General features: G+C 37.0%; 1 protein-coding gene across 1 annotated transcript in view; it reads left to right on the top strand.

The window, feature by feature from the left end:
* LAMA2 (laminin subunit alpha 2) overlaps positions 1-23717 on the top strand; it is a 576425-nt gene that overhangs the window by 319684 nt on the left and 233024 nt on the right. Inside the window, exons 16-18 of the mRNA XM_081828983.1 lie at positions 5960-6073; positions 10504-10631; positions 19532-19618. Coding sequence (XP_081685109.1) covers positions 5960-6073; positions 10504-10631; positions 19532-19618 — 329 coding nt within the window. The remainder of the gene's footprint in view (positions 1-5959; positions 6074-10503; positions 10632-19531; positions 19619-23717) is intronic.

Genomic DNA, 23717 nt, shown 5'->3' on the forward strand with positions numbered 1-23717 from the left:
TTATGTCATCTTGAAATTATGTTTCTGTTCTGGATATTTTTACTTTACGACAGCTGAAAATCTGATATTTTCCTAAGTGTGTATTTCCTATTTAATTGGTTGATAAAATAAGATGAATGATAGCAGAATAATATTTAATATTTCAAAATAATTTCCCTTCATTTCTGTCTCTGTACTTACCAGGAATTAGCACTTTTTTTCCCCCTTTCCTCTGGTTTTTAATCTTGGGTATCACACTCTCTCTACTTTATTTCTAAGAATACCAAACTGCAAGCATCTGAAGGATACAATCTTTAAAATGTCAAGAATATAATATATGGAAGAAATACCTTGATCTGGAAAATTTCCTACATGTCTTTGATTTGCTTAACACCTAAAATTTGAGATATTTATTGTTACCCCAATATTCTAGTTTTGTAATAAGATTAACATTTCTTATTTAATACCACAGTGTGTCATTTTAAGGTAATAATTTTCATGTACTTATATGTATGTCTTTTTTTAGGTAGTTTGAAATTGGTTTTACTTGAAACCTGGTCAAAAAATGTAAACACCATTTTCCTGATAGAGGACATAGCTTGCGGATAAATAGGAGCTTAAATTCTTTAAAAATGGTGCCTTTAAGGAATCATTTGAGTACACCAAAATGTTCCACTTCAACACACTATCCCATTATGCCATTTGTAGAAACACTCTAGGCATTGCTTTGTCAGTTCTTTTGTACTCTAAAATAATGCATGCTTTTGGAGGATACACAAGATTTAGAGTCATATTCATGACAAATGTGTTTTCTTTAACTAGGCTCAGATTCATCTATCTAGAAATAAAACTAAATGAAATTCATTGAGATACTTGCTTTTCCAAAATTCATCTAAAGAGAAAAGTAATTGTGGAAATAAATTTGTTCTGTCAACCTAAATTTGATTTTACATTTAAAATACATGCTGTATTTGATGAAACATATTCTTTTATTAAGAGCCTACCAGTTTTTGGGGCGCCTGGGTGGCTCAGATGGTTAAGCGTCTGCCTTCGGCTCAGGTCATGATCTCAGGGTCCTGGGATCGAGTCCCGCATCGGGCTTCCTGCTCCTTGGGAGCCTGCTTCTCCCTCTGCCTCTCTCTCTCTCTCTGTCTCTGTCTCTGATGAATAAACAAATAAAATCTTTAAAAAAAAAAAAAAAGAGCCTACCAGTTTTTATTCAAGCCAGAAAGCTCCCTTTGAACCTTTAAGTTCCTATTTCAATTGGAATAATAAATACCTTGATTCTATTCTTGCTTTAATACCTATCCCCACATTCATTATTCCCTGTACTCTCCTTCATCTTTATGAGTCCCAAACGTCCACTGATATAAAACTGAATATTAGAATTGTTCAGTTGGCTATATTTTTTGTTTATTCTTTCCTCTCTTCAAAAATATTTATTGTGAATCTTTGGTAAATTCTGTACTACATGCTGAGGGGATTACCTAGAAGGTTACATCATAATCCCTGTCCTTAAACAGCTAACAATCTATTTAGGGAGACAGAACAAATACCTATGAAAAGTTGGATCACAGCACCATATAATTAAGGGACTGGTAAATGGTACAGAACATAAGTGCAATAATCATTCAAAGAGGTGAGCAGTTCCAGTAGAACACAGTGTCACTGAAAGTATCCCAGAGTGGAAAAACCTCAAATTGGATGCTAAATAATGGTAACAATTAGATAGGAAGAGAGAAGCATAGAAGAGTCAAAACAGAGAAACAGAGGAGGGAAAATAAAAGCTTCCTGTGATTCTCACACAATAATTGTTTGATAAATAAAGGTGTTCTGAAGCCCATAAAGGATTTTAGTGAATCAGGAGACAATGAATCCCGGAACTCCAGAATTTCTCTCTTTTTCATTTTTTCAACTAACAATTCCTTCTTTTCCTCATCAAGACTTCCAATTCTTAGACTTACTATGATTCATTCCTATCCTCTCCTGATTTCCCATGCTTTTTATTGAGTTCATAAGGCCAATCATGCTAGCTTTGCTATATCACCAGTATCCACAGACCACTTAAAAGCTGAGTAAACTATAAAGACCAGAATGTCGTAATTCTTGGTTGTCAAAAAACAGGTCAAAGCACTCATTATAATATCATTCTCTTTTACTTTATTTGGGGTCACAATGTTGATTTGAAATCTTGTTTTCTCATTTCTCCCCAACTTCGTATAAATCCCTCCACAGTTTATCTTTCAAATATTTTCTGACTTTCCTAGTACCAGCATAATTCATTTCACTACACAGTGGGACAGGTGAAGAAGTGAAAGCAAAGTGGGATACTGAAAAAAGAAGTATCCCAATTCAAATCTTTGTTTTCTTTTCTATATGATGGGAATAATATTAACCACCTCATGGAAGTGTTCATACTTTTTTTGAGCTAATAGATATTGATAATCATGTATTTTGACACAATCAAGACCCTTGACATGGATGATAAGGTGGTCCCTCCCTCAAGGACATTACATTTAGTGGTAGGCTAGATAATATGCCAAAGAGCAAATTTAAGTAAATGTAATAAATGCCATGAAGAAAATTAATAAGATATCTTGATAGAGCTACTAAGGATGGGTGTTGGAAGAGTAGATGAGAGGGATACTTTATAAAAGGTTGTCAGGAGAGGCTCTCTGAAGTGGTAACATGTAATCTGAGTGTTGAAGAATGAGAAGCATCACCTCATAGAAGAAGCTGGAAGTTGGGCACCTGGGTGGCTCAGTCATTAAGCGTCTGCCTTCGGCTCAGGTCATGATTCCAGGGTCCTGGGATCGAGCCCCGCATCGGGCTCCCTGCTCCGTGGGAAGCCTGCTTCTCCCTCACCCACTCCCCCTGCTTGTGCTCTCTCTCTCGCTGTGTCTCTCTCCGTCAAATAAATAAATAAAACCTTTAAAAAAAAAAAAAAAGAAGAAGCTGGAAGTGGATGAGGAAGGAATGGAAAGGAGATTTTTGGAGTCCGCAAGGACCTGAAAGAGGGCAAGGAAGCCTAGAGCTAAGTACGCAAGGGAGAGAGTAGCACAAGATGTGATTGGAAGAGCCAGACCATTCAGAGCTTCACCTGCATTATAATAATTTGGGATTTTATTCTAAGTGCAATGGAAATTCATGAGAATATTTTAAGGTGGGTAGTACCATGACCTGAGTTTTATTATTTGAAAAAGACTTTATGGCTATAGTCTGAAGAACATAATATAGGAAGGCAAGAATGAGAGGAAGAATAGTTAATATGCTACTGTGGTAGAGCATGCTATTATGGTAGAATATGCTGTTGTGGTTTGTTTTAGGCTAATGGCAGGGATGTAGAAAGATATGGGTTTACTCTCTATATATTTTGGTAGTAGAGCCAATAGGATTTATTGATAGATTACACACCAGGGGAGAGTTTAAAGAACTACGCAGTTTAAGAATGAGTCATAGATTACCAGCTTCAACATTTGGATATGATGTCATTTACTAAGCTGGGAAAAACTAGGAAGGAATAGCTGTGGGGAGAGGACAGAATCAATAGTCCATCTTAGAAATACTGGGTTTGAAAAGTGTAAATTATAGATGTCAATATACAGTTAGAATATGCAGGTCTTGAATTTGGAATACCTGTCTGGTCTAGAGATGTGTATTTGGAAGGCATCATCAACCATGGGACTGAATAAAAAAAAACCTAGGAGAGAGCATGATGAGAAAGAGAAAAGTGATCAAGTTCCCAGGAGCTCCGGACAATAAGTTGGGTCAAAGCAGAGGAGAAAGCAAAGAGCTAGGGCAGAAATGAGACTGTGATGATGTGGAAATTGAAAGAAGAGGGCATTTGAGGGAGAGAGGAGTCAACTAAGCCATATGTTGATGGGAGGTCAGATGAAGTGCAGTCATAGAATTGTCTCCTAGCTTTGGCTACCTGGAATGCGGTGACATAGCCAACGGTCAGTTTTAATTGAGTGGTGACAGCACAAGACAGAGTAGAACGGAATGAAGCATGAGAGGGAAGTGAATGAAAGACTTTTTTGGTAGTTATACTGAAGAAAACAGGTAGGTAACTGGAAAATTATGGGATATTAAGGAAGTAGTTTTGTCACTCTCATTAGTTAATTTTTGAGCTGATAGTAGTGATCCAGTAGAAAAGAAAGCTATTACTGATACGACCCAGAGAGAGAATACTGGAAAGACAACAGATAATGGAATGCAAATTATGAGTATAGTGATACTCCTTTGAGAGGAGTGAGAACCCACATGACCCACCCCATTGTTCTGGAGGGGAATATGGCAAATGGAGATATTGCTGATGCTTTTGGACTCGATGAGGATGTGGTATGAGTAGTACATTTGCAGAGTAAAAAGAAAAGCTTACAAATGACAATTCTATGAATATTTGTCCTGAAAACAGTAAATCAGTTCTCTCCCTGTTATCAACACGCTTAATTTCCACCCTTTCTGGGTCTGCCGCTTCACCAGTTTTTAGAAATACATATCACAGAAGGATATTTCTTCTTCTTCTACAATGAATCTAGGGTGGCAAAAATTTTAATGAGGAGAAATTATAAGAAAGGGATAGAAAATCGACACCTTTTTTGTACTGCCCAAATTAAGAGGAAAGTCATTTTTGCTTTCCTTTCAGATGTGAAGTATCAGCAGACCTTTTTTTTATGTGTTTGTTATTGATGTTCAAATTTAAGAGTCTTCACACCCTGAGGCAGAAAAAACGTTTCCAACAGTATACAACACAATTCTCTATACTTTATTACCTCAGTGGTTTCTCTTGTTTCCATTTTCAACTGGAAAAAAAAAAGGCCTTTTCATGATATATTATGTTATAGTTAACCATCCAGAAATATAATAAATAACCCACAAATTGCAGTTCTAACTTGAGGGAGAACACAAGCTTCTAGAGGGCAGCAGTGTTTGCCCCCCCCTCATACAATTGGTAGTAACCCCCACGGAAGGGAAACTTCATCAAGGCTGATGGTGGACCTAGAGTTGGCACTTACACAATGTTCTAAGAACCGAACATTTCTTTGAATCAGAATTCCATTTTTTTTTAAAGATTTTATTTATTTATTTGACAGAGAGAGACATAGCGAGAGAGGGAACACAAGCAGGGGGAGTGGGAGAGGGAGAAGCAGGCTCCCCGCTGAGCAGGGAGCCCGATGTGGGGCTCGATCCCAGGACCCTGGGATCATGACCTGAGTCGAAGGCAGACACTTAACGACTGAGCCACCCAGGCGCCCCTCCATTTTTGTATATTACAGTGTTCCACACTTTAAAAAGGGAATGATGAATGTAAGTAGAGTTCCAGTAGAATAATGCAATAAAATATCAAGGAAATACGTGGTAAAGAAATCCTGAACTATTTTGTGCCAATTGGAGAAAACGTACAAAGATGCAGGGAATTGAGAAGGAAAGAGGTGACTTCTTTATGTGTAGAAGTCAGCTATGTATGTGATCAAATGTAAGAGGGGGGCACTACCTTTCTTCCAAATGATTGCCAAGTGACAGAGTTCAGGGCAGTTCTATGTGGGTAAGGGAACACTTTCCAGAAAAATCGACATTGCTTGGGATGACATTAGGTGCTCTCTTACACTGAGGTTCTCTGAAAGCCCTTTATGTCTGCTGCCTTTTTTCTGTGCTTTCCCTTCTCCTTTCCTGTCCGTGCGTTTTACTTTGAGACTGTCCCATTTCACTTCTTTGTATCTCTTCTTTCTTTTACCGTTTCAGAAGAGACACCAAGCTAATGCTTCCTCTAATCTCATACCCGCCAGTAACGCTAAGGTTAGTACCAAGTCCCAAGTGCCAGGAGGACTAGCTCTGTAGCAATGTTTCAGTAATGGCCGCACTCTGAAGAGCATGTTTGCTGCACGTGCTACCTACATATGTTCCTTTATCTAAAGAAGACAAAAAACAAACTTAAAAAAAGAAATCCCTGAGACTTGACACCTTATCTTCCTTTCAGTCTTGTTGGCCTCAGCACAGACGAATTAATGGCACTATTTTTGGTGGCATCTGTGAACCATGTCAATGCTTTGGTCATGCAGAATCCTGTGATGACATCACCGGAGAATGCCTGGTAAGTGCTTTCTCTTCTGGGTGTGCTGATTGACAAGGCTGAAATCAGCTCAAGAGGCCCTGCAATTCAACTACTACCTGTGGGACAAACACTTGAGGCAAGAAGTGACTTGACAGGGATCTTTATATTGAACTGAGTTGGAAGCCAAGAGTGCTCTTTCATATGTGGTCATCCTGACTAACAAGTATTAGTCTGAGAATTGAATTAGAATTAGATACATCATAATAAAATATAATTCCTGACTGGGATACCTATCTACCATGAAGATATATGGCTTCAATCCCTTCCATAAATCTATCAAAAAGAGACTGTATTTCTATAACGGGAAATGATTTGTATCCTCATAATATGAAAGTATAAAATACAGTCTTTATAATAGACATAACTCGGTTCTTTCCCACAGTGAAAAAATGAGGGCATGCTGCATGTTTTTTTTTATTTTAAAATTTCAACAGTTAAGGAAAAACAAAGTATCGTATGTAGATTAAAAAATAATAAATATATGCATAATTATATGCATAGTCATCAGAGCTGCTTACCCCTTCTGCAATTAAGTTTAAACTTTTAAGCAGAAGAAAAGCTCTGCAAATTCCAACACTTCCCATGCTGCTGAGAAGCCTCTAGATTAGAGAATGTACGCTGCATAGACCATTCTGATGAACTCAAGGGCATGTTCATTTCATATTGTCTGACGTGGCATGAAGCTTGAAACAACACTTCTCATTTCATTAGTCTTGCAGAAACACAATTTGAAACAGTGCCAATTTAGGAGGATATCCTATTCTCATTTCCCTGTAGAATTTAAAGGCAGACTCTGTTATCTCTATTTCTTAATGTTCTCTCTTCCTGTTAGTTTTCCCTCCTTTTTCGTCCACTTAAAAGCTTCTGGGAAAAACCCGAAATGAAAATTCAGGGCTTTTGTTTCAATGCAATTTGACATTTAGGTTTGTTGATGCTCTTTCTGTTTTCTCTCTATAAGATTTTGTTTAATTGCATTGCAGTATAAAGCATGATAGCCTTAATTTGTGGATCAGTAGATTTTTCAAATGGCATTTTTATGAATAGAAAGAATAAGCGATTTCCATTTTAATTATACCATAAGTCTTTTAAAATGTACCTTGGGAAAAATATTGAGTTACCTTTAAACACTTTGCTAACATGCTATAGGAACTATTCAGCCCAAAGCTGATATGGATTTGCTTTATTTAAACCTAAAAAAACAAAAAGATCACAATACCAGACTTACACTGTTTCCAATAGTCCTATTTCATGTTGAATTGATGAGGAGTAAATCAAATCATGCTGTTGGTCCATTTGGTTATGTGATATTTCTGAGAATGGAAACCCTTTTTTTAGAATAAAATAGTTTTATTCAGCATAATTTGGGGAGGAAGAAGGGAGGAAACAACGATTATCTGAGATCTTCTACTGATGAAACCTTGTTTATTGACTCCGTTTCACGGAGAAAAAAATAGGAGCCCACCTTCATATAACGGAGAGAATCTTAGAGAAACAATAGAGATCTTGTCAATAGAAGTAGAATCTTGTGTTTTCTGGGTTTCCCATTATGGCTGGTTAATATGTGATCATGTAAGATATTTCTGGAGAATTTCAAATGCCTTTTATCTGAAATGATATTGATAACGAAGTGCTAATATCCCATTTTGAGCATATTGGTTCTGATATGATCCACAGAGAAAAATATTTGAATGTTGCACATTAAAGACATTTTTAGTGTTTACTTAACCTGCATTTTATCTCCTTTTTTATTATGTATGTTTTTTTCCTCAGCATTAAACAGAGAATTTATGAAATTTACAGGTAAACTGCTTTTCAGTTAGCTTGGTTTGAAATATGATTAGAAATGGACTGAAATACATTTTTGATATCGGATCAAAATCCAGACTGCTGTTATAGTGTGGATCTTTATAAAAAGGTCATTTTAACTCAAAGTACATTTGAAGTGACCCAGGAAACATTCAAAGCCACATGGGAAGATTGTATACTTGGCCCTTCTCATTGTTATTGTCATATGTGCTGTGAATGGACATTTGGAAAGCACTTTATATCAGGACACCTGTGAAAATAACCAACCCATCAGAGTACACTTATCTTTTTCAGTTCTGATTTCCACTGTATTGTTGTCTAATGTCGTTTTATAGGCTCAGTTGCAAAAACACTCGAGTGTTAAGACTAATTTTATGATTTCCACTAGATGAAAAATGCCATTAGGAAATATAAGCAACTTCTACATGTTCTTTTTCTTTTAGATCAGTAGTTAAAGAAAAGCAGGGTATCTGGGTTATGCAAGATTTTCGGTGGAATTTTAGAAATACCACTTTCAACATGATTAAGACAATTTTATGATCTTTTAAAACCCCTAAGTCTTTGAAAGTTACAATTTGATCATGACAATATGCAAAGAATATTGCAAAAAATACACAATTTTTTAGTAATAGCCAACCTTAGTTAAGCTTGAAGACTGAAAGGAATTAATATGAAGATGAAATCAGAGGAAAGCCTTTCTTCACATTGATCCATGTTTTATACACTCCATCTTAATATGCTGTTATTTAGACAACTGTTGATAGTGAAGTTAACGTCTGTGTTCTCTTTGAAAAAAGGCTTGCTAAATGCGTTTGAGAGAGAAATTAAAGTACCTTAAAGAAAAACCTATTTTCAAGTATCACCAGATACTAAAGAAATACCTATTCACTTGTAGTTGATGAAACTGTCATGGGATTTCAGAGCTTGAAAACTTCATGAATCATAGGCTTTAACTCCCTCATTTTATAGAATGTGAGAGATTCAGAGCGTTAAATGATTGGATTTTAATTTAATATCTTCTACTCAATAAAGAAGCTGTCCCTCTCCCCAAGGAATTTAACAAGCTTCATTTAAAACCATGTATTTATTTGTGGTTTTATTAAATCCATTTACTAAATGTAATTAAAATGAGCTTCTTTAAAAATATACTGATGTAGGGGCGCCTGGGTGGCTCAGTCGTTAAGCGTCTGCCTTCAGCTCAGGTCATGATCCCAGGGTCCTGGGATCGAGCCCCACATCGGGCTCCCTGCTTGGCGGGAAGCCTGCTTCTCCCTCTCCCTCTCCCTCTCCCACTCCCCCTGCTTCCGTTCCCTCTCTCGCTGTGTCTCTCTCTGTCAAATAAATAAATAAAATCTTTAAAAAAAAAATAAAAATATACTGATGTAATAATATTTCAGACCTTTCATTAGATTAGGCTGGCCATCCCAGTGGTCATCCAGATTAATAAATATTTGCTTTATCCTTAAAAGGCAATTTACATTTTAGGTATTTCTTCTGCATCTTTAATTAATGATCATAAAAATAAAGATTTTGTACCCCTAAGCTCTGATGAACTCTTTTCAACATGAGAAAAATATTATTATTTTATGTGGTTATAAAAATAAAAATGTATTTCAGTCATAATAATTCCATATTGATTATTTTTTAAAGGAATTAGATACATTTTATTTTACCATTGGAGGCAGAACAAGTTAGGTCTATGTGGTGCCAAAACATAAAAATTTATCAAATTGTGCTATTGAAAGCTTTATAGACAATTCCAGTGTTTGGTTAACGGGATTGTTCACCTTTATACCAGTCTTTTGTGAACACAGCCTGAGTTGATAAGTATACTTTAACTAATATGAAGAAATCTACATATAAATTATTTAATTTTGATTTTTTATTTTTGGAAAGGACATAGGACCAAAAATTACTACTTTGTAGAAAAATGCAGTTTCATCTAAAAAAAAAGTGTTGGAGAAAACTTGTTATGTGCCTTGTGGTTTCATTACATATTGATGTATTTAAAAATCTTTCAGTATTCTCATTGTTTAATTATGAGCCAAGCAGGCCCCTCACAGACGTGATATGTTAGTGCATTGTCCAAATCATCAGAGCTCACTAAGGTCCAAATTAACCTCTGAGGTAAGAGCATCATTGTCCCAGTGGATTTGTATGAGTAGCCACTGTTCTCATTAAATATGCAATTTTAAACTGAACAATTGACTTTTACCTAGAATCAGCTACAATTTCCATTAAATATATATTATTAGGACTCTGTAACTATGCACATGTACATACATAAGCACAATCACATGTATTTCCTTATGAAAAAAATTGGAAACTAACAAAAAGGAAATAAGATTTGTATAATGAAAAAAATTTTAAGGAATTTCAGTTGTTTTTTGTTAAGCATGCATATGCTGAAACTGACATGTAGTTTATAAGCTATGTATTAGATTAATTTTCAATGTAATTTCCCAGCTGTAAAATTGACCATTTAATGTGGAAAATTATTCTTCCTAACAGGGAACAGATTAATAACTCTGTAGATCTATTTTTGATAATATGTTGATGCTTGAGACCAAAATAATAACCTTTGATGTGCATTTCTTTCTCAGAACTGTAAGAATCACACAGGTGGCCCATACTGCAATAAATGTCTTCCTCGTTACTATGGTGATCCTAGTAAAGGAACCTCTGAAGACTGTCAGCCCTGTGCCTGTCCACTCAATATCCCATCCAATAAGTGAGTAACCAACTTACCTCTCTAATGATTTGGACATCCAATTCTGCAAGTGCATTTTTGATAGCAAATGTTTCTTTCTCTTGTCACACATAAATAATAAATATATGCATGAATTTTTCTAAATATAAAATATTTAAAGTTACGGTTATTTATTCTGCAGAATTTTTAATATTTTCATTCTAGTTCTGGTGATTTAATATGTAAGTGACAGAACTCAAATGGAATTTCTAAAACAACTATAAAGGACAGACATATTTTATACAAATGTATATACATGCCCACATGTGTACACACACGCACATACGTACGTAACTTCATGCAGTAATAAGAAGCCCGCTAATACTGGGGCACCTGGCTGACTCAGTGGTAGAGCATGTGACTCATGATCTTGGGGTTGTGAGTTTGAGCCCCACATTGGGTGTAGAGTTTACTTAATTTTTTTTTAAAAAGATCACTAATACATTTACTTTTCATTTGGGTCCCAGTCTCACACTATTTATTTATGAATCTTTGGCAAGTCACAAACTCCTAGAAAAAGTAAAAAGACCAATCTAGCTAACCTTTAAGCACCCATCCTATCCCTTGGTTATCACATGGTTTATCACATTATCATATGATATCATACATATAGGATATATATATATATATATATATCAGTTTATCTCACTAAAACAGTTTAGTGGTAAGGACTAGATTTAAATTATATGAATATTGAAATATGGGTGATCTAAGCACCTTATTTTGCATAAACTAAGTCTTTAAAAAGTTTAATGAAACTTTATACATTTTTCCAGTCATCTAGTTTTTATTTTTTATTTTTAAAAATTTTTCTAATTATCCAGCTAGAACAATAACCTTGGAGTCTTGGAGAAGACTTTTAAGAGTGTTTTGTCTGCCTCCCCCCTTACCTTTTAGGGGAGTGCTTTCTTTCAGCTGCTCTAATTCCCATTCCCTCCGAGTGGCCAACCTTAAGCCATTACCATTAAGCATAACCCTGCATCACAAACAGTTCTTATTTTAATGGGGCATACTATGTTGAACAAAATCCAACCTTTCTGCACTAGTAAAAAATTGTAAATAATGGTGATTGTAAGTGAAAGGCATCTTTTTGGAGACTTTTCTTAAAGGTAAGCATAGTGCTTCCTCTGTCTTCAGCTCAGGTCATGATCCCCCTCTGCCTCCCTCCTCAGCAGGGAGTCTGCTTCTCCCTCTCCCCCTCCCCCCCAGCCATGCTCTCTCATGAGCACACACACTCTCTCTATTTCTCTCTCTCTCTCTCTAATAAATAAATTTTAAAAATCTTTAAAAAATAGGTAAGCTTAGTGCTTAATAATGTCCGTATTATATTAGGCTCTTTCCAGCTATTTCTAAATGCTGTGATAATGCTTGAAGAGCTTACATTTTTGGTGATTTTTTTTAAATTTTATTTTATTATGTTATGTTAGTCACCATACATTACATCATTAGTTTTTGCTGTAGTGTTCCATGATTCATTGTTTGCGTATAACACCCAGTGCTTCATGCAATACGTGCCTTCACCGGGTTAACCCATCTCCCTCCCCCCCTCCCCTCTAAAACCCTCAGTTTGTTTCTCAGAGTCTATAGTCTCTCATGGTTCGTCTCCACCTCCGATTACCCTCCCTTCATTTTTCCTTAAATCTATCAGCTATGGTCTTTTAATGTAAAGGTGTTATCAACTTGGTCATATTCTGAATGAGGTCTTACCCAAGACACTGCCAGTGAAAATGGTCTTTTTATTAGAGTCAATGAATACTATAAGCTAAAGACGTAGATAATAATTCTGTCACTAAGTTTAAAAGTCCTCATGGAAATTATGGTTCCTACTTTTCAGTCCACATGAAATCCTTATCCTCCTGTCCAACAAACCTCCTCTTTCAGAATTTTACACCTTAATCATTGGGGGGGGAGGGGAAGAGAACTAATATTTAATTAAAACAGACTACTAGGGGCACCTGTGTGGCTCAGTTGGTTAAGCACCTGTTTTCAGCTCAGGTCATGATCTCAGGGTCCTGGGATCGAGCCCCACGTGGGGGTCCCTGCTCAGTGGGGAGACTGCTTCTCCCTCCCTCTACCCCTCCCCCTGCTCATGTTCACTCTCTCTGTCTCTGTTTCTCTCTTTCTCAAATAAGTAAATAAAATCTTTAAAATAAAATAAAACAGACTACTATATTCTATATATAGCAATATACAGTCCAATAAGGGGAATATTATTACCCCCATTTTACAGATTAAGAAAAAGTCTCCAAGTGGAAAAATAGCATTATGGAACCAATTTTGGAGCTAGAAATCCTTGATTTAAATTTTGAGTTCTGTACTTTCTGGCTGTGTGACTCTGAGAAAGTTAATTAAATGCTCTGTGTCTCAGTTCTTTCATCATTAGTTGTGATAATAGGACCTCCTTATAGGGTTGTTGTGAGAATTACGTAAATTAAAATACACCAAGCACTTGAAACAGTAATTGGACATGATGAGTCCAATACAAGGACTGATTATTATTAAATAATTTGCTCAGAGTCATAATATTAAAGTATCAGAGTTGGAATTTTAAGTTTCAAGTCACTGTACCTTCCAGGCCTCTGCAGTCTACATTGAGAACTTTTTTAAAAAACACACTGAATTTTAAGTGCTAACATTAAAAGCAATTAAATGGGAAATTGGGTTAACATATGTTAGTGATCAAAACATTTCCAGAGTTTAGGGCATGAGCTTGGATAGACACAAGCTCGCTGGTGTACTTGTGAAGGGTTAGACCATGCAATGGAGAACCTGATCATTCACTATGGCTGAATGAAATTCTCCAGGGCCATCCAATATACTCAAAATTCAGTGTTAAACACTTGCTCTCACTGAGAAAAACAGGGACTACATCTGGCCACTCATTTCTGTTGTACTTCTCAGGCAAGATGTTAGTCACTAACAGAACTACCAATCCAGCAGGCTGCCGTTGATTATACAATGCAAATCTGAACTTAATACATTTTGAGAATTGTGTATCAGCATCACCATCCATCAGTAACAAAGGGATTGGGTCCCAGTTCCAAAGATGGTATTTCCTCAAGTATATATATTCGCATTTTGTATAATTATGCAGATCTTGATTTTAAAAAAAAAAAATAAAGACACCTCCATAGCATCAGTGACACCCAAGTATTTAAAGATCCTTCAATTTTTGAGATGTTTAACTACATTAAATAATAATTAAATTACTAAATAATTTTATCTTGAGAAGTAGAACTGAGAATAGAGTAGCAATCTGTTTTAAATTCCAGTTTCAAATATGGCTTTTTTTTCCAAGTAGAAAGACAGTGATAATCCATTTAGTTTAAAAATACTTAGTTTTGTGTTTAAAGTTATAAAGACTTTTAAATTTAAAACCGCGTGGAACATTAACATTGTTTAGCTGTGCAATTGTGATTAGAAAAAGCCCCTGTAATCTAATGGCCTGAAGTGTTTTATTTTTAAATCACTAAATAATGAGACAGGGAAATTCTCCATTTAAAAAAAAAATTTTTGAAAAGTCATTACTATTATAAACTGAGTTGAAAACTCTGAGGAATAAATTGAATATTCACAAATAATCCAGAAGATGGAATTCAAATTTTCACAGGTTAATAACCAAAAAAAAAAAATCAGCTAAAGGTTGCTGTAACCTTCATCTGAAGTATAAGGCTTAGTGATAGTTTTGCTTTGGTGATTTATCTATTTAATCCCTGATCATAAATCTTAAAGATCATAAGCATTTTGCCTCCAAATTTCTTAGATAATACTGCTAAATAAATCAAATATATAGGGAGATAAAGATAGATTGGTATAATTATTATGATATATAAATACAGGCAAGCATATAATATTTAAATTATGCATATATATCAACTTCATCAGCTATGCACAGTGTCCACTGTTTGCTTAGCCCTCTCATCTTGGTGATGTATATATTCTAGCTATAGATTGTAACTAGGTAGTGAAATTTATCTCTAGAGAAGCAAATGAATATGTAAATATTTCAAATGTTTTGTATTCATTCATTTCTGGCATCACATAGCTTATAAATTAAATATAATATGAAAGAGACACATGAATGTCCACCCTTGAACATTTAGAATGTGTTTGAATAGATAATATCATTGAAATCATTTGTATAATAAAATTCAAGATATTCTTGCCACAAGACTGGACAGAGGGTAGGCCCTCAGTAAAGTCCTATTTACTGATACCGTTTTGAATACTACTTCTTTGTGTGCGTCAGGAATGCTAGAATTTAAATTTTTAAAAGAATGGAGCACTCCTAGAGCTGACTTTTGGGCTCACTCAGAGGGCTACATTGAATTATTGCTGTTGTAATTATTACTTTTAATAGAGAAATAGAACTATTCCAAGACAGAAGGTAAATTTAAGAAAATATTCAGCAACATTCTTGAGAAATCTTTGAGGGTGTTAGATGTTTCAGAGCACTTTCATACACATTGTTTTATGTCTCCATGAGCGATTATGATGTATTTTACCAGTCCCTCATACCAGAGGGAGAGCTAAACTCCAGAGAAATTAAATGCCTTGATCATGATCATTACAGCTTGCTTGTGGCAGAACCAATATTAGAACCCATATACTCTGATTCACCTTTCTGTGCTTCTTCCAAGGCAGCTATAGAAATAGAAACAATTACAGAGACATTGAAGAGAAGCAAGAAAACAAAAGGAAAGAAAAGAAAATTAACACAACGTTAGACACACCGTAAATGTTCGTCATAAGAAATGATCCCAGGGTTTGGCAACAGTTACGCTAACACAAATGTAGGGATTAGAGTATGATGAAAAAGCGCAGGTTTAATTAACAAGTAATGAAATACCTTAAAATGGAAACAAATCAACATATTTTGGCAAAAACAATCGAAAACATTATTAAATGGCAGCCGTAATTTACTGTGGCACTCTGCGACACGCTTGCTTTTGTACTTGATCAGTATGAAAGGCTTTACTAGGTAGATCATATTCTCTCATTTTGCTGAATGAGAAACTCAAGTTTAGAGGACAAAGACCATCCAAAAACACAGAAAATAACCCAGTTCTAATTACAAAATTCAGGGACGGACATTAAATCAGATTTCATATCATCTGAAGGTAATTAAAGAAATATATATGTTTGCTTACTGGTTCTCCTGAGAATTAGGACAGAGATCATTGACCTGAAAGAAGAAAACCTTACAGAGACACTTCAGAATTTCATGTGGCCCAAACCACCGTCATCAAGTAAAGGAGTTTTCCCTTCGTTTTTCTCCCTTCCTTCTCAGTCCTCTGCTCCTTGGGCAGCTGTGACTGGGTGTTCTCATCGCCCTTCCTGCAGCTCTCTTGTGGACACTGCAGCATTATCTTCTGGTTCCTCTTTCCCCAACTCAAACATTCCAGGTTGCAGTTAGTTAGCAGGAGTCCTGCTCCCCTATTGTATACACAACATAGAACACACCCTGATTTTATAACCCTAGTTTTATAATGCTGGAAATTTCACATCAGTGGCAAAAGGGGTGGTTATTTCATTATCGCATCAGGGTCCCAAGAGGCAATGCAGTTCCCTCTTGCGTTAGCTGAGGGAAAGCTCAAAGCCATATGTTGACTGCCACTTTCAAAAGAACATACGCTGGGGCACCTGGGTGGCTCAGTCATTAAGCCTCTGCCTTCGGCTCAGGTCATGATCCCAGGGTCCTGGGATGGAGCCCCGCATTGGGCTTCCTGCTCTGTGGGAGGCCTGCTTCTCCCTCTCCCATTCCCCCTGCTTGTGTTCCTGCTCTCGCTGTCTCTCTCTTGCTGTCAAATAAATAAATAAATAAATAATCTTAAAAAAAAAATACCTTATGATATGTATGCATTTTGTGCTCTAAAAACACCCTTGATTTTATCATGTTTTTTCTCTTGAACCTTATTGCACCATTTTATCTTAATGGACATATTTTGACAGGTAGAATTAAATTCTTCTTGGAGCAAGGCCAATTGTATATGTACATAGGAACATACGTTAGCACAAACATCTGTATTTGCACATATATTCATATATATATATACACACACAAACATACACATATTACATACTTACAAATGGATCATTATAAATCTAAGAATTTCAGCCATTAAGAAGGACTATTTCCATGTGCAGATCCTTACTAGGTAGTTGACCAGTAGCTTCTTATCTTCCTCCTACTTGTGGAAAATGCCTGCTATTCTTGGATCACTTGTGTCTTCTGTGGCATGAAGTGGATAATTCAGGAAGCAGACCACAGTCTCTCTGCTGATGGAGAGCTAGCCAACTAGAGTTAAATGGCATAATCTTGGAATCACTGGAAATCAACAATGATCTTACAGTTCCCTCTTTCTGTCACAGAATAGTTAGCTTCCTATTTTGGCCAAAATCAGTGTCAAGTCACCTGCTGCGTTGGCCAAAATAAATTCTGTGGACATTTGCTGTTGTACATGTTTATTTCCCATTCTCATTTTATTTCTGTTGTTGAATGCCCTCTTCCTTATAGCAGTAACTGTAATTATAGTAAGAAGTGAGTAAACCCTCAGTTTATATTGTTTAAAGAATATTGAATCACAAATACAGACATAATTTATGAGGATATTTTATTTAGATGCATCACGTCAAGTAATGTATTACCAAAAGTTTAAATTTACTTAATTCTTACCAGTAGAATGAATGAATGCTGGTTGGTTACAGGGAAAAGAGAATGTCAAATTAGAAATGAGAAGTCCTAGATTCCATGCTAAAGGCTCCTGGATTTTAGCTATGACCTTGGGCAAGACAAATGATGCCTGCCCCAACCAGCTTATAAGATTTTGTGCAAATGTGATAAAATTATTTGTAAAAGTCCCCTGAACATGTAAAGAGCTGGTCAAATCGAAGATACTGTTATCCCTTATTTTTTTTCCTGAAAAAGTATTGATTTTTGTCAGTGGGTGCATTTTCCTTTACTTCTGTTGGTTTTAACTGACACATGAGTATATTTAAGAATTTGAAATCTATTTTATAGTTTCAAAGTGTCAGAAACCTTGTCAAGCACCTTTGACATGACTTATGGTAAGCTGATTTAGGATTTTAAAAAATAATTGGTGCGGTTTTCTTTCAGTCACTGGAGCCCCACATGAGTGGGAGACCCGGGGCTTCTCGTTAGAGTCATTTTGTCCCTAGACAATGAGACAGTTATAGAATGCCAATTTTAAAATAAGACATACATGTATTTTAGAGATTTGTCAAAATCCAGAACTCCCTTTTATGTCTGGAAACAATAGCAAATCACGAGGTGAGGAGGGAAAAAAACATGTTTCTTTCCGTTTTTTACGTGTGCCAAAACACAGTCATTCACCTGCCAAGAAAATCACTCATGGTGAGGTCCTTTTGGGAGCAAGTGCCAGGCTGCTCTCCAAAAGATGGCTCTCCCTCACGGAGCACAGGCTAGTTGGGACTTGGTTCTGCTGCTCATGGCAGCCTCCACAACCCCTTAACATGGCGTCTTTTATCTGGGTAATGTTTGTAACTCAAGGTAGCCCAAGCCAGGCTTCTCCCCTGCCTTACCTCAATAGATTCATTTTGACTTTCCATTGAGTTGAAATGTTTTAAATGATAGAAGTTCTAATAACTTGCTACTATCAAAAAAAAAAAAGAATTATTAAATCTTTGTAGGACTGCTATGAGTTAAGCCAGAGGAGTATTATTCAGAAGTAGTACTTGTGATCTGACCTGCACAAAAGTCAAGGAAGTATTCCAAAGTTATCCAAGTGTCAGGAGCAGAACACGATCAGGACTTGGAGTATTTAATTTGTTGTTTGCTCATTAATTCATTTAGCCATCAAGCAAGCCTCTATTGAATTGTCCTGTCATATAAAATAGAAAAGTAAATCTATTTAGGGAAAACATAATGGGAGAGAGATTAATAGGGGGCATTTTATTTTAAAATGGTAGAGCAGCAGATCTCAGAATTCAGAAGGGTTGATGGCTCTTCAGAAAGCGATTGGGTCAATCTTAGGGTAAGGGTTCATGCGTGAGGGGTGTCTCTCCCAAGGCAAAGAAGTATGTCTGGGGTTGTACATGTTGTTGAAGGCTGGCATGTAATTCTGTAATTACTCTGCTGGATCCTAATGTGGTCTTCAGTTCTGTTACTTCAGACCCAAACTGAAAATATGTACAAAGAGAGAGATCAACTTTGGAATGTGCCAGAAGATGTGCAATGGCAAGGTTTTTGGGGATTGTTTGGTTGACTATATATTTAAGCAGAATCCGTATGCTTTTCTCTTCTGAAAACTTTTTGGAAGATTTCATCTGCCTAAACAGCATGCCCCTGGGCCCACATGGGCATTAGCTTGCGCATATGCACGCATGCGTGCACACACCCCCACGCACCCCCACACAAGGAACCAGTACTGAAAGTAGGAGCCCCATCACCACAACCACTCCCATCACTACTCCCGAGATCACATACTGAGTTTTCCAAAATCTCTAACAGACTTTTCTGAGCTGCTTCAAATTCAGAAGGATTTGGCTAGAAGGAAAGTGTATGATGCCGTGTCTTGCCAGGCCTGGGCTATCCCTACAAAGCGACTGTATAGCGCCACTTGTTACTGATGATCACGGACCCAGAACAGTCAAAAGTCAGTTAATAACATGCCACAAAGCTCCTGCTCTCCACTGGGCTATATTCACATCTGCAGAAATAACAGTGTCATTTCATCCTCGCTTGGCCAGACCCTTATCTCCATCTGTGGGACAAGAATGACCATCCTGTGTACCCTTTTGTCACAGCAGTCCTGGAGGAAGAGAAATGAAAATATGCCATTAATGACTTTGTGTATGTGCTTCTTCCTTGTCTCTCTTGTTCCCCAACAATGTCAACATAGCTTTAGCCCGACGTGCCATTTAGACCGAAGTCTCGGACTGATCTGTGATGCATGCTCTGTCGGGTACAGAGGACCACGCTGTGAGAGGTAAGCATGGACTACACTGTCTGTCACAAGGATTTCGAACTCAGGAGTTATAAAACCACAGGCATTATCATCCTTCGCACTACTTCAGAAATGCCGCCACACTCAGTGAGATGAAGTGAAGTTTCTCACTGTACTTGTCAAACAAATGCATTTTATTCTTACAGTTTATTTATTCTCTAGAAATTGCTCTGTAAATCTCTGTTCACTCAGAGAGTGTTTGATTAATGTTTTAATCTTCAAGGTTAAGCATTAACCTACAATCTTCCTAGAAAGTATTGCTCAAGTGGAAAGTCATGCACTTTAAGATTTATCTTACTGTCTATGTTGGCACCATTTACTTTTCATAATTAGTTTTTTGTTCTTAAAATGGGGATTAAATGTGTAGTTCATAGTTCAGTAAGCGGTCCATAACTTACTTTAAATATATTTGAATATAGAAATAAAACGTGATTTATTATCATGATTTCTATCCTCTTCTAATTACTTCTAAGCCCGTATTTTAATTCCTGTTGATTTTACTAGGTTGCTTTGCAGTGGAACCAGAGATATGATTTTATGTAATTTGTGTGATTATTTTTCTCCTGAACTATTTTTGAAGGAAAGGTTCTTCTGTATTTCAGTCTTAGTATAAAAATGGTACAAAATTCTCCCTTGATATCATTGACAAGTACACCAACATCTCTCTGGTTTTAGCCCTGGAAGTCTTCCCCTTTGCTGCCATCACTGGGGGTGGGGGAAGCAGAGGAAGTGACCTGCCTTCACCCATTATCACCAAGGCAGAGCCCATAGAGGGCTATTTCTGCTTCTCCTTTCCTGTCCTCTTTTCACCCTAGTTCAGCCGGGGTGCATAAAGTTAATGAAGCAGGAGTCGATCACCCAGAGAGAGTTTAGCCAACAGCTAGCCATCTGTGGACGAGGTGCACGAGGTACCAATGACAGTTCCCAGCAGCAACAAGGACTGTTTGTGAGAATGGCAACATCTGTAAATGAGTAATGGAAGACTAGAACTGAAATACGGATGACTTATTTGCAACCGAGGAACCGGAGGTCTTTGCGTTAATAATAAAAAAATAAAAAGGAGGGCACATGCAGATCACTTACTCTAATCGCAGGACACATCATTGCCAAGACAGACTTACACCAAGTGCCCAAGCCCCTGGCTCACTACAGGCAACCTTTTCTTTAGCAGCTGGAAAATGATAGCTGATCTGTGACGCCACGCCATTAAATCCACTTATCGAGGGGAGCATAGTCTCTGGTGTGTTTATGTTACTTTGCTTCATGCTCTGTATTTTCTATACATGGTAGACAATCCTTTCTGAACCAGGTACAGTTTAGCATTCTGCATTTTACTTAACAAACATCAGTTTAGCAACTACCACGTGACAGGCACGGGGCTTGCTATATAGGATACAAACAGATGCATTGCACCGTGCTTACCTTCAAGCAGCTCCCATGGCTGTGAGTGTGTGTGGCTGTGTGTGTGGCTGTGAGTTTGTATGAGTGTGTGGCTCTGTGTGTGTGTGTGTGTGTGTGTGTACGTGTGTGGGTGACAATGGTTGAATGTATTCTGGAAACAAATCTAATCTGAATAATCAAAATCACCGAGGAAAGAAATACCTGACAGTAAGCATGATTTTCTGTTCAAAATCTTTATTAATAGGCTTAAAAAAAATGGAAACGGACATATGCTGCTTCTCAAATGGCATATCTTTTCTCCAAAAGTTTTTTAGTCAAAAATCATCTTAAACTATTATGATATGGAAGATGGAATATTACATTTTTCTAGCCAGAATTTGGATTAGGGTTTTCCAGGAATATTCAGCGTTTATCATTTCTCTGTATTTATATGAGCTCAAAAGTCCATTAGTAGAGGGATTCACAATATTAGAAGAAACATTTTTGAGGATGTGCTGGCTGAAGTGGAAGGAGAGGAGAATAAGGGTCAGAGGAAGAAGAAGATCCTGGTTGCCCTGAAAATCTTGTAATCAAAACTATTCTGTAAGTGATTGGTGTAATCAGTTTGTGCACATCATCTACATAAAATCAGCCTTGGAAAACTAGAGCAGTGTTTCCCAAACTGTAGATGTTTTTGAAATAGAGTTCTGTGATCACGTAAGTATTGAAGTATCTATTAGCATGTTAAAAATTCTGACATGTCCTGGATGGAAGAAGTCTGTTTAATTTCTTTAAGCATTTTCTTTTCTTTTCTTGAGGTGTAGCTGACACACAATGTTACATTAGTCTCAGGTATACAACATAGTGATTAGACAACTCTATCCATTATCCTATCACCAGCGTTTTCTAATCTTGTGTGACCATAAATCCTTACTATATCTATATCTATCTAAATCTATATCCATCTATCTATCTATCTATCTATATATATATCAAGAATGCATCTCAGACTACAGCTCAGGTGGACAGGAATTATAACTTTATATTCTTTATCTCAATTTAATTTCTATTTTGAGACCAAATCTCTATATGTGGGAGCTGTGAGAGCTTGGAAACATAATTTCAGTCAGGTACACTTTAAATTTACTCAATGTTATATGTCAATTATATTTCTATTTAAGAAATCTGGTTTTTTTTCTCTCCTCCCCATCTCCCAGGCTTGAATTAAAGTTCTAACAAGCTTACTTAGTACACGGAAACCTGAATGCTTGAGTGAGTGAGTATGTGTGTGGCTGTGTGTGGGTCTGTGAGTGTGTATGTGACTGTGAGTGTGTGTGGCTGTGAATTTGTATGAGTGTGTGGCTCTGTGTGTATGTGTGTGTGTACGTGCACACATGCACGTGTGGCTCTGTATTGTGGGAGGCAATGGACAGATGGTGGGACAAACATCCAAGGGTGTTTCTGCCAACCTCTTCCTTGTTCCCGTCCTCCCAACTGCCTTTCCCTTCAGGCCGAATAACGCCGCACTACTTCATACCACCAGTGGGGGTGCAGGACTCATTCTGCTGCCTTCACTCCACGCTGGGACCCGCCAACTCTCTACTCTCATCCCTTCTCCATCTGCCTTTCTAACTTCATCCCATTTTCTGTTTGGGGATGAATTGCAGTAAGAGGGGCCACATTCATAGAAATGGTGACTTTTAGAGCCCAAAGTCCAGAAGATTCCTGTGTTTCTGCTTTCGTCCTTGTCAGATCCTTTCACTCAGTCATGTAGCACAAGATGGTCTTGCTGCTAGAACTGAGGGAATGAAAACAATCATAAACAAGAGAATGGCAAAACGAGATATAACAAAATATTAACTAATATTTTTTTTAGTTGACCCACAATGTTACATTAGTTTCAGGTGTACAGTATAATGATTCAACAACTCTATAGGTTATCCTGTGCTCACCACAAGTGTAGCTCCCATCTGTTACCATACAACGCTATCACAGTACCATTGACTATATTCCTTATGCTGTGCCTTTCATCCCCACAATTTATTCATTCCATAACTGGAAGCCTGTACCTCCCTCTCCCCTTCATCATTTTGCACTACCCTCAGTCCCCCACCCCCCGTGGCAACCGTTAGTGTGTTCTCTGTACTCATAGGTCTTATAGGTCTGATTCTGCTTTTTTTTTTTTTAATTCATTTAAAATACTGTCTGATATTCTATAACATGTAGAACACTAGTTACACTTTTCAGAAACTTTTGCTTGGGGCCAAAGCGCCCATATTTTCAGATATTACTGCTTTCCTCTGGGGAATATTTTAAACAAAAGAAAAACAGAGAGAGAATGAAGGAATGAAGTATTCATCATGGCACTTTTCTAAGATTCTGGGCATCTGTCATCGTCAAGGAGGAGAAAAAATAGAAAAACAAAGTATCTTGAAGGGTGAAAGGGTGAGTGTTGGAGCATCGAGAGAAATTTAAAAGAACATGGAGAAACAGTGAGCTAAATGCTGGTGAGACTTGCTCTACTTGTCACTAAGCTACTTTCAGAATAAGATTGTAGCTCCAGCAATATATCATACTTAATGGAGAGACACTTAAAAAGACTGGCGGGGCGCATGGGTGCCTCAGTCAGTTGAGCGTCTGACTCTTGGTCTCAGCTCAGGTCATGATCTCAGGGTCGTGGGATCAAGCCCCACATGGGCAG

Source organism: Leptonychotes weddellii, chromosome 8 (assembly GCF_054177405.1).
Source record: "Leptonychotes weddellii isolate Sample4059 chromosome 8, ASM5417740v2, whole genome shotgun sequence".
In the NCBI taxonomy this organism is placed as follows: domain Eukaryota; kingdom Metazoa; phylum Chordata; class Mammalia; order Carnivora; family Phocidae; genus Leptonychotes; species Leptonychotes weddellii.